The sequence below is a fragment of the Macaca mulatta genome, chromosome 12 (assembly GCF_049350105.2).
Source record: "Macaca mulatta isolate MMU2019108-1 chromosome 12, T2T-MMU8v2.0, whole genome shotgun sequence".
Lineage (NCBI taxonomy): Eukaryota > Metazoa > Chordata > Mammalia > Primates > Cercopithecidae > Macaca > Macaca mulatta.
In genome coordinates this window covers 112,821,576-112,833,617 of record NC_133417.1, presented here as the reverse complement: position 1 = coordinate 112,833,617, position 12,042 = coordinate 112,821,576, and the positions used below count along the sequence as shown (strand labels likewise).

The 12,042-nt window shown below is 37.0% G+C and overlaps 1 protein-coding gene across 6 annotated transcripts in view; it reads right to left on the bottom strand.

Annotated features, from left to right (window-relative positions):
- CREB1 (cAMP responsive element binding protein 1) overlaps positions 1-12,042 on the bottom strand; it is a 77,836-nt gene that overhangs the window by 38,469 nt on the left and 27,325 nt on the right. For 3 of the 6 annotated variants that reach the window (XR_013401809.1, XM_028830547.2, XM_077956460.1), the window contains exons 3-4: positions 7,536-7,682; positions 458-558 (exon numbers count right to left, since the gene is read on the bottom strand). Coding sequence is in view for 3 of the 6 variants with exons in the window: in XM_028830547.2 (XP_028686380.1) it covers positions 458-558; positions 7,536-7,682 (248 nt within the window). In the remaining 3 variants the exon portion in view is untranslated. 6 annotated transcript variants of the gene reach the window in all.

Genomic DNA, 12,042 nt, shown 5'->3' with positions numbered 1-12,042 from the left:
ACAAAAATTACAGTAAACTACCCCTAAAATTAGGGGATGTTAGTAAAGCATCTTCCTGAGACAATTATCAAATTAATAGCTATCTGTTAAACACCATGGCATAAAAAATGGTTTGCAATGTGTTATTAAGCAGATAAATAACGGAGCCTCAGAGTTGGCTTATAACTAAAAAATGCTATAACCTTATTAAATGTATTCCACATTTTTCAACAGAAAGACAGCCAGCACAGTCTACAGAAACAGAAAAAAAAAAAAAAATCAGGACTGGTGAGAGTAACAAGTGCTCTTCTTATTCTGTAGGATAAGCTTCACTTTATTTGAGACAAATAACTCAAGATGAAGAAAAGTAATCTATAAAGAACTGACCTGAGCAACTAACTGGTCTTCTGACATCTCTTTATCTGCAACTACCTAAGACTTCCTACACATCTTAGATTCTAACTATTAAAATCCATACCTGTAAGAAGGCCTCCTTGAAAGAATTTCCCTTCGCTTTTGGGAATCAGTTACACTATCCACTGACTCCTGTGAATCTTCACTTTCTGCAATAGTTGAAATCTGAAAATAAATAAAAACTTTATCTTGATAATCAAATTTAGTTCCTATAAAATTTTTGTTAAACAGTCAAATACAAAAAGTCATATATAAACTTTATACATGCTTCAGTAGAAAAAAATCAGTTCTTATGGGAGACAACCATACCAATCACTCTCCCCTTCCCTTTACTTACCCTATAAACTAAGATGAAGTTAGAGAACCTAAAATAGCTACAGTTTAATTTTTTTTCAGGACTCCATGTAATCAATCCTGAATGCATCAGTATTACTTATCAGTTTTTTCTTACATCTGTTGGAACAAAACTACCAACTAAAATAAGGTTTCTGATATAAGGGATAAAATGGATGGCTAAATATTTGGTACTAAGTCTATATAGTGACTATACAAATATTATTCTTTAACTTTATAAACACTTATGAATATATTTACAGTTATACAGTAAGACTGGCGATCCATCATCACATCCCTGACAGTTGTTCCTAGCAAGTTAGGAAAAACTCCTAACATGTTTCAAAGTTAGCATTCTATAATCATGTTTAAGTAAAAATTCAAGGTAAAGAACTATGCATTTCTGAGAAGAATCCCTAGACTGAAAAGTAATAAAGTGAATAAAAATTTTGGTACTATACTATTATATGCATTCCATAGATGGAAGAACTAAGATACAAAGTAGTAACTCACCCGAGTCACAAAGCTAGGAAGTAGTGGAGCCACTGTCAATATTTAGTACCTCCATTTTAGAGATCCTTACCAGCATCAAAATCCTGGTGGTTCCAGTCTCAAACCAGACTGTTCTAGTCTCAAACCAGGTTTGTCAGAAGCAGCAACCAGTGGCATTTTCACACCTTTTCTAGACTAGAAGAGTTCACTTACCTAAGTTGCTTGATTGTCAAATTTACACTGCCCACGTTTCTCTAATCAGCAGAAACCTTATGCTCTTTCCTGAACTAGGGACACATTATGCTGTCAGATTAAGAATTATACTTAACCAAGACAAAAGGGTCGATGTAGGTTAGCTCCATGTCAAAACGTATGGCAATGGCAGTAAGGAAACATATTCAGAGGTTCTTGAGAAATTCCAAGTGTACTCTATGTGTGGTCTGAGCCTAACGGTTCTCCCAAGTGGGCATTCATTTTGACAGGGCTTTGTGATATGCATGCTCATTTAAAAATGAAACCAGGTAAATCTAGTAGCTTGTAGTAGAGCATACTTATAATGAAGTAATTTGCCCCATTCAAGCACTTTAAAGTCTACGTACAGTCTGAAAGACCTAAAAATCAACAGGCAACATATAATGAATTCACAAATGACAGATAAAAAGATTAGTAATGCTGAATTTAGTCTGTGATTCTCAGCAGAATAATAATCCTGTAATTACTGCCAAAGGAGCACACAGAAAAGTTTCACGTTAATCAGTAGCTGCTGTAACTAGCCCACACAAGAGTCTCTGCACAAACTTTCTCATATATAGAAGATCAGGAACTATGAAAAGGCCCGAGCAAAGGATCAGAAATTCAAGGAATAACAAGACTGAACTCAAAGTGGATAGTACTGTGACAAGTGTTGTTTTCCTTCGTTAATACTCCACTCAGAATTCACTTAGTTCCTCTTTGGCTCTTTCTGTGTTCACTGCTTGACTCTCACATGCCCCATCCTTACACCCTTCTCTTAAGGACATATAGTGATTAAGGAACACCCCCCGCCCCCTTCCAAGTTGGAACTCATTAAAACAACAACATCAAAACATGCCATATAAACTACCCACAGGATAGTTTTGAAATGAAACAAATTAATGTTGTTTTAAAATCTGTGTCTTTTAATTTTTTTTTTTTTTCTAACTCTGGATTTATGGCCCTTAATGGAAAAAAAAAAAAGGTTGCCTTTCTCTGACCTATAAGATTTTGTCAATTCACACAGAAGGAATTAACTTATCACTATTTAGTGCTTGTAACTCTGTAAATGTAAAGAGAATTCAGACCACTGAAATGAACACAACACTTCCTCTTTGGGAATACCATCCGAAGACAAGTAAGCCATGAAGCCAATTCCTATGGAGTCCCTAATCTATCACTTAATCAATAATAAAAATACTGCCACAGGATATACCAACCCAAGAATGAAGTCTAATGTAAACTATGGACTCTGGGGCATTATGATGTGTTAATGTAGGGTCATCAAATTATAACACAAATGTACTGGTCTGGGGGGACGGATGTTAAGAATAGGGGAAGCTATCCACGGAGTTGGGGGAGGGTGTACATAGATAATCTCTGTAGCTTCCTCTAAATTTTGCTGTGAACTTAAAACTGCTGTTAAAAAAAAAAAATCATACTGGACCCACATAACAGATCAATAAAACTCATGTCAAAAATCTATTTTACAAATAACAGAATAAAAACATACATATGAAAAAGTATATCCCAATTATAAACATCACATATCATCACCTTCCAATGATGGAACCCTTTCCTTTTGGTCTCATCTCCTATCACTTATTAACTTCTTTCTGAATTTTTTCAATAGGTCTTTAATTTTGGCTACTTGTAAGTCAAGAAATTTTCAAAAAGCTAAACTACCACTTGTAGATATAAAGTTTTAGGTCTGTATTTCTCAACTTTGGTTTATTTAAACACATACTACCTGTTTATATTGGAAAGGTGGAGGACTCTGTTTTGATTATTTGAAATCTTAAAATAAACTATAAAGTAACTAGAACCAATCAAAACAATGGTAATATTCGATGTTTACTAAAACTATACATGGTCCTCTGGAAACTTAAGCACTCTCCCTTGGTAGAGTTGACACTCATGGTTTGGATATAGTTTTTTTTTTTTTTTTTAAATTAAAAAATTTTTTTTAAGAGACAGGATCTCACTCACTCATCCAGGCTGGAGTACAGTGGTGCGATCACAGCTCACTGCAGCCTCAAACTCACGGGCTCAGGAGATCCTCTGGACTCGACCTCCTGAGTAGCCGGGATAGCAGGCATGCACTACCACTCCCAGCTAATTTTTACTTTTTTTGTAGAGACAGGTTCTTGCTATGTTGCCCAGGCTGGTCTTGAACCCCTGGCTTCAAGCAATCGTCCTGCCTGGGCTGGGATTACAGGCCACTGCGCCTGGCCTTAGATACAATGTTTTACTCATTGGATCATGAAGCTTACTGAAAGTCTAGATCAATGATCTTCAAACTCTTTTGATCTGCATGTATCTCTTACAAATAAGAAAAATTTTACATAGGCATACATTTTTCTTATTTCTAAATTTTAAGTATTTGTATTATAAAACAAGAGTTCTTAAAGAGATAGGATAAGCACAAATATTAAAAATTTATATATTTCTTAAAGATAAATAATGTAGTTTTTCAGGATAGTGAGAATGACATGATTTAATATGCTTCATCAAAAAATCATTTAACACTTTTTTTTTTGTTTTTTTTTTAAGACAGAGTCTCACTCTGTCACTCAGGCTGGAGTACAGCAGCATGATCTTGGTTCACTGCAACCTCCATCTCCTGGGTTCAAGCGATTCTTGTGCCTCAGCCTCCCGAGTAGCTGGGATTATAGGCGCCTACCACCACCCCTGGATAATTTTTCCATTTTTAGTAGAGATGGTGTTTTGCCATGTTGGCCAGACTGGTCTCAAACTCTTGAGCTCAAGTGATGCGACTGCCTTGGCCTCCCAAAGTGCTGGGATTACAGGCATGAGCCACGGAGTCTGACCTCATTTAACACTTTATAACAGTCATTTAGAAATCAGATTCTAAGCTTGGGTTTTCTGAAACGTGATTTAACAATTGCTGGCATTGAAAAAGAAAACTCATGTAGATAACAAAACTAGGTGCGTTTGAAGTGTGCTTACTAAATAATCATTTTCATCTACCAATTATGCAAGCTTTCAATGAGATTTATCTAGTTTATTATTTTCATCTCCCTGGCTCTAAGTCAGTTTATTGCATGTTAATAGGAAGGGGTTACAATTTTGTATTTTTAACAAACAAATTTGACACCTGCTGAAACTCTGGAAGACTTCTAAACAATTTAGAAAGTTCTATTTCTAGGGTTTTCAAGTATTTAGATTTGAAATTTTAACACTTATGTTGTAAACTGCATCTCCAATCACTTCCTTCCTTGCTTACTCTATTCCAGCCATACCTTTCTGTTATTCCTTGATATCCCAAGTATACCCTCACTTCCAAACCTTTGGATCTGCGTGCCTTAGCCTCCTTCATTGCCTTCTGGTTTGTGATGTGCTCCCTGAGCACATTACATAAAGTAGAACACCCTTCCCTCCACATCATTCTCCATCCCCTTCCCCTGGCTTTATTCATCTCTCTCGTACTTCTCACCTGACACACTTTATTTTTTCATAGTCTGTCTCTTTTCATTAAAATATGATCTTCATATTATTTGCTCATTGCTGTCTTTTATAGCAAATAGAACAGTGACTGGCACATAGCATGTCACCAATAAACATTTGTTTTATGAATGAATGATAATTTAAAGCAATAATCTATTCTCACATCAAGAGAAATGTACCTCATATATTTTGGAAACTTTATTCTAAAATATTAATGAGATCTCCCATCTACAAGATCCTCTCCTTGTTTGATCATCTCTTCTGATAGAAACTATTTCCTAGTTGTTAACACTAATCACCATTAACTGGCTAAGATAACTATTAAAATAGATACTCCATAGTTTAGGCCTTTTAAAGAAAAAAATATTATATTTGTATCTCTGTTTGTAGAATCCAGGGTTCAAAAAGTCCAACTTTTATTTTATAAATACATACTCTTAAATTAGAAGTACAGCTCACCTTAACGGACCTTAATGGAAAAATGTGTTCCTTAAAGATGAATACAAGCAAATAAAAAAAAAAAGAATATTTCTATAGTTAATGGCCATAAAATCTCCATGTCCAAATTATGTTGCCCCAGAATAAATATTAAAATCAAGAATACAATCAACAATAACACCTATTACAATCAAAAATAGTAATCTTAGCAAATGTTATGGCTGTAACTTAATTTTTGTGTTCTTTATAGAAAGATCTTCTGTAAGTGAAAAAGAGAAAGGTAGATGTGCCCAAGGTCATTTGACTTATTAATGTCCAAACTGGTTCTGGAATCTAGGTCTCCTCACTAGCAAATCAAGTTTTTTCACTATTATCAAGAGGAGAATATGGCTAGGGAATTAGTAGTGACACAGTATGGACAATGGTAAGGTAGGACTCAATGGAATAAAAACTAAGGCAAAGGACTATTGCTCAGTCATTGTGATTTCATAGAAATATCAAGTTCTTAGATCTTTACATGCACAACACTATCTTTTACTTGTTAACAAATGTCATTCCCAGTGTCTTATGGAAATTCATACAACTGATGATTTCACACAAAAACATTACTTCTCCTCCCCCACACTCCCACTTAAGTGTCAAAGCGAACCAAAAGCACAAAGACAGAATGAAGTAGAGGTGGGTAATAGCAGTTCAATGACTCAATAGTATAAAATGGCTGACAAATTATACTGAGGACATTAAAAGAACGCTTCCAGGACAGAGACAGCACTTCTCCCCTCTACAAATATTAATCAGTTCTGGTTACCGTATGTAAAGAAAATATAACATCTCTCACCCAGAAGAAAACAACCAAGATGGTGAAGAGGAAACAAAGTTATACCATCTAACAAATGGCTAAAGAAAAATAGTTTGTTTAGTCTGGAAATTTTCTTAAAAATAGGAAGGGTGCGGGGGATGGGGAAGAGGAAGCAGTCCAATAGAACAGGAATTAGACTTGCTAATCTAGTTTCCGAGAATAGAACCTGTGTTTACCTGGGATCTCTAGGTGAAAGTTTTAGAAAGATACATTTTGGATCATCACAGGGAAGAATATTTTAGTAATCATTCCTAACTGTAAATAGGTTACCTCAGGAGATTGAGCTTCCTTTCTCTGAAAGTGTTCAAGTAAATGCTGGACTACCATTAGGAAGAGGGGAGAAATGTTAAACAGAATTAAGCAACAGACTAAGGGCTGGCGAGGTAACAAGTATGGCCTAGACCCAGAAGATCTCTGAGGGTTTTGTTCAAGTGCTGAAATTCCATGTTTATAGAGGAAAAGGACAAAGACATAAAGAATAATTTCTCACCTTCCTTTCTAATAATAGTTCTCTCCAAATCTAGGACCTAGGACTCACCTGTGTTCCGGAGAAAAGTCTTTTTAAGTCCTTACAGGAAGACTGTGAAGCAAAAAATATGAAATGGGAGGCTGGGGTTATGGCCTACTTGAATGAACGTTCAAGTCTTTTTTTTCAATAAGCTCAATTGCAATGATCTATACTGCTCTCGGTTCCCTACAGTTAAACAGAGTAGTCACCTTCAAAGGTCTACAGTGCCTTTATTACCTGTGGATCAAACCCAAAGGAATGATCTCTCCAAAGAATAAGATAACATGCATAGTATAATCCCTGATCCTCAAGATGTACCCTCTGAATATATTATTTAAAAGTTACACACTGTAACTGAAACCCTAAGCACAGTTGATTTTACAAATGCTTTATGTAATTTCTAAGTTCAAATAATATCTTAGGTAAGGGTATTAATTTTTGATCAAGGGTTTATTTTTCTCCAATAGTAGATTCAGAAAATTCATTACTATTTTTGCATCTCAATTTTTCTTAACTGAGGTACCTCAGTCCTACAGTTTCTCCCAAACATTTCCACTTTATCTCATGTACTTCATTATTTTCCCCAATCATTTTTCTTCCGCAGCTTAAGAAATTAGTCATTTTCTTTTGTTTGTTCTTCTGTATATATGTTCCTACACATAAGGTGACTATATAGATGCAGCATATTCCTATACTGTGAATAAAATAAACTCTGAACTAGATGTGTCCTTATTTTCATAACTAGTGAAAGGAGAGAGATATGGCTATAAACAATAGTTATTAAAATAGATGCAGAACTTTTTATACACATACCTGAACTGTTTGGACTTGTGGAGACTGAATAACTGATGGCTGGGCCGCCTGAATGACTCCATGGACTTGAACTGTCTGCCCATTGGGCAGCTGTACTAGAGTTACAGTTGGAGCAGAAGATGTTGCATGAGCTGCTGGCATAGATACCTATGGTGTTGAACACAGAAAAGAATTATCATCCCAGACACTCTTTGGCAGTACTCATGTTCAATATGAAATAACATTTTAGAAGCAAAAACGTGACCTTTTTGCTAGAATGTATTTCCCTGATATGAAAGTAATGACTAAATTTAATATTCTTTAACAAAAAAACACTATAAAAAACACCAAAAACTATACCCCTACCCTTTTCAGCTGTTCCCAAGTGACAAAAAAAAAAAAAAAAAGCTATTTCAATGTTATACCAAATATATAATACGGACTCTCAGAACATGGGGTATCACTTTATTTGTATGGCACTTTACATTTTCCCACCTGCTTTCATTTTCAATTTCTGATTTCGCTATTTGAAGAAAATGAAGACTCGGTGATAAGGATATCCATTTTAAGAGCAAAAATAACTGCTCAACGAGATTAAGTGTTCACCCAAGGTCAACAGATATACTATCCTTGAAGAAACATAAAATTCTTCAGAATATGTTAAATAAGTCACATTCTAAAATCTAACTGCTCTCAAGCACGAGCAAACCTGACCTACTAAGTCTAGAACTAACGCAGTTTTAATGAGTCAATATCCAGGTTAAAAGGGTCCTTAGATCATACATGTCTATCAGATGTTATTTATTGCTCCTATGCTTGAACGCATTCAAGGATAGGAATTCTATTTGCTAATTCAGGAAACAGTTACTGGGGACCTATGTTCCAGGATTAATGTCAGAACTGAAACTACAGAAGTGAGAAAGAGAGGGGTTTCTGACCTCAAATAAATTATTGGGGGTATGTATGTGAAGGAATGGGGAAAAGAGACACAAATAAATACAATTCAGTTTAGTAATGAGGTTTGCTAAAAGAAAAATGGACACACTGAGGAGAATTACTCTACCCAACCTAAGAGAAGGGGAGGCTACCTGGTAAGAATGTGAATTTAAAACAAAAGAAAAAATTTAGAGTTGTTATTATTACTTACAGGGAAGAGTCAGAGAATTTCAAGCAGAGTGGAGCAGTGGCAAAAGCAAAGAGAAACAGCATACATGGCAGAGTGGGATAACCAGCAGCTCAGCACCAATGGAGCACATAAGTGTGTTACTGTATGATGTTTGAAGTAGGGAGAGAGAAAACAATGGAGGCAGGTGGGCCTAGAAGTGCTAGTCATAAAAAGCCTGTATTATGTCACATCAAAGAAATTGCACTCTATCCTGAGGGAACTGTAGAATCCACCGAAGGACTTTTGAACTCCTAAATACCAAGGTGATTTTTGCTTTTAGATAGATCACTTTAGGCCAGGCGAGGTGGCTCACGCCTGTAATCCTAGCACTTTGGGAGGCTGAGGTGGGTGGATCACCTGAGGTCTGGAGTTCCGAGACCAGCCTGGCCAACATGGTGAAACCCCATCTCTACTAAAAATACAAAAAATTAGCCGGGTGTGGTGGCAGGCGCCTGTAATCCCAGCTACTTGGGAGGCTGAAGCAGGAGAACTGCTTAAACCGGGGGGGGGCAGAGGTTGCAGTGAGCCGAGATCGCGCCATTGAACTCCAGACTGGGCAACAAGAGCAAAACTCCATCTCAAAAAAAAAAAAATCACTTTAGTGGCAGTGTGAAAGATACGTATTTTGGGGGGAAAACTGGTGGTGGGGAGACCAACGAAGAAAGCCCATGCAGTAGTTAAGGAAAGATGATGAAGGCCAAAAGTAGGGCAGTTAGTAGTAGCAGAGATGGGAATGAGGGAAGTGATTTTATGAAAATTTGGAAGCAGTCCAGAAACGGCTTTATGAATGGTTAAAAGAGGTGACAGAGGAACTGCAGATGACCCACATTTCATGTCTGAAAGAGAATTGGTAGACTATGTCCTTAATTGAAAAAGAGAATGCAAGAAGTAAGGACAGCCTTTTGGGTGACTGGAGTTGTAATAGATGATGAGCCTAATCTGACATCTGAATTTGTAGAGATGTTTATTTTAGCAGGCAGTGAAATATTTGACTGTGAAGCCTGGGGGAAAGATCCCTATAAAAACAGAGTCTTTGGCATACAGGTTAAAACCAGGAGCTTCCATCTCTGGATAGTAATAAAGTCCTTCCTTATTAATCACTTTCTCTCTGGCCACTGTAAGTCTTGCTTAGTCTTATTTGGTTCTCAAAATGTGGTCCATGGAATAGCTTCATTAGAGTCACACAGGATACTCTGTAAAGTTAAATCTAACAGGAACCCAATCGTACTTCCCCTGACACTGAAGTTTGAGAACCATAACCTTACTCAGAGTATCTCATCTCAATTCCATAGAAATGCTCTTCTAATATTTGAAGCAATTACTATGTTCTCTTTCCTGAGCCTTCTCTAGGGAAAATATACCTAGCTAACTCAATGAATAATTCCTTTTCTACACTAATAATTTTATATAATGGCTCCTCTCATTACAAATTTATAAAATACAGACAATAAAAAATAAGAACCCTTTATATTCCTATCACCCATAGCTAATCACTTTTAATATTTTTGCTGTAGATCTTCTAGATGTTAAGGCACATGTACATTCAACTGACTGACTGAGATGGAGTCTTGCTCTGTCACCCAGGCTGGAGTGCAGTGGTGTGGTCTCAGCTCACTGCAAGCTCTGCGTCCCGGGTTCATGCCATTCTCCTGCCTCAGCCTCCTGAGTAGCTAGGACTACAGGAGTCCACCACTACACCTGGCTAATTTTTTGTATTTTAAGTAGAGACGGGGTTTCACCGTGTTAGCCAGGATGGTCTTGATCTCCTGACCTCACGTTCCGCCCGCCTCGGCCTCCCAAAGTGCTGGGATTACAGGCGTGAGCCACCACGCCCAGCCCATACATTCAATTTTTATAACATGCTATCTTTACTCAGCCAACCCTTCTTTCTCATAAAACCATTGGAAAACATGCTTTACCATACCAAAAACACAAATTGTGAGAAAATGGAATTCCCAGGATGACACAATACAGCTGACTCTGGGGACAACCAGAGTGGACAAAATAGTGTGACTCCAGAGATAGATATGTTGAGGGTTATCATCATAAAGATGCCTACTGGCATTGCATCTTCTTCTTCTTTTTTTTTTTGTTGAGAGGGAGTCTTGTTCTGTCACCCCGACTGGAATGCAGTGGCGCAATCTTGGTTCACTGCAACCTCTGCCTCCCGGGCTTAAGCAACGCTCCCGCCTCAGCCTTCTGAGGTAGCTGGATTTACAGGCGTGTGCTACCACGCCTGGTTTTTTGTATTTTTAGTAGAGATGGGGTTTCACCATGTTGGCCAGGCTGGTCTTGAACTCCTGACCTCACGTGATCTGCCCGCCTCAGCCTCCTCAAGTGCTGGGATTACAGGCGTGAGCCACGGTGCCCAGCCTAGCATTGTGTCTTCTTCTTTCTAGAGGGCAAAATGCACAGATGAGCCCAGATTCTTATGTGTTGCCCCTGTATTGATGGAAGTCCTGGTTCTCTCCCCTTAAGTCCTGCAGCCTGCCTCGTATGAGTACATTAAATGTATCTAGCTTTGTCTTATTCCTGAAGGCTGGAGGTAAGCCCTGGTGGTCTTACGAGAAAACACAGAACAGCTCACTCCTTCTGACTATGTTCTTGCTGGAAATCTAGTATCTGGCTCACACTATCTCAGCCAGACACCAAGTGTGGTGAGCCCTCTATTTCCCATTATTCATCCTTGCTAGGTGACTTCTGTAGGAACTTTTAAACTCTTGGAGAAACTGAAGCTACATATATCAGAGTTTCTGTTAGGATTATATTCTCCTGGGAACCTTCATCTGAAAGAGGCGGTATCACACTATTACCTAGCAGGTCTGTATTTGCTATTTGTTTTTTAAGTTAACCACCTTTCTCATTCCTATCTATGTAAACAGCTGTTAATAAAATATCTGAGGAAAATACATGCAAACAAACACATAAGAATGAGAGAAAATATTCTTAAAGATAGGATGTTAAAGACAAAGATGAAATGAAAGTATCAGGAATTATATTTAAAATATACAGGAAACAAGAAAACTACTATCATCCTTAAAATTTCCTTACATGTCAATTTATTTGCTTATCCTAATTTTTAGTTTAGGTATATAAACTTAGGCTTTCATATTATCTGCATCTGCACTGCTGAAAAATAAATCTGTGTCATACAAAAAAAAAAAAAAAAGCAGTTGTCATACAGAGCCAAGGTTTTCCTTCCTTATCTAAGAGCATCAATTAATTTACCCATAAGTTTAAAATGTAATTATTTCTGGGTCATTTCACTAAAAATACTGTATTATTGTTTAATAATACATTTTACTGTTGTTATTGAATACTATCATTTCTAAACATACGCTAATACTAAGTAAACAGGAATTT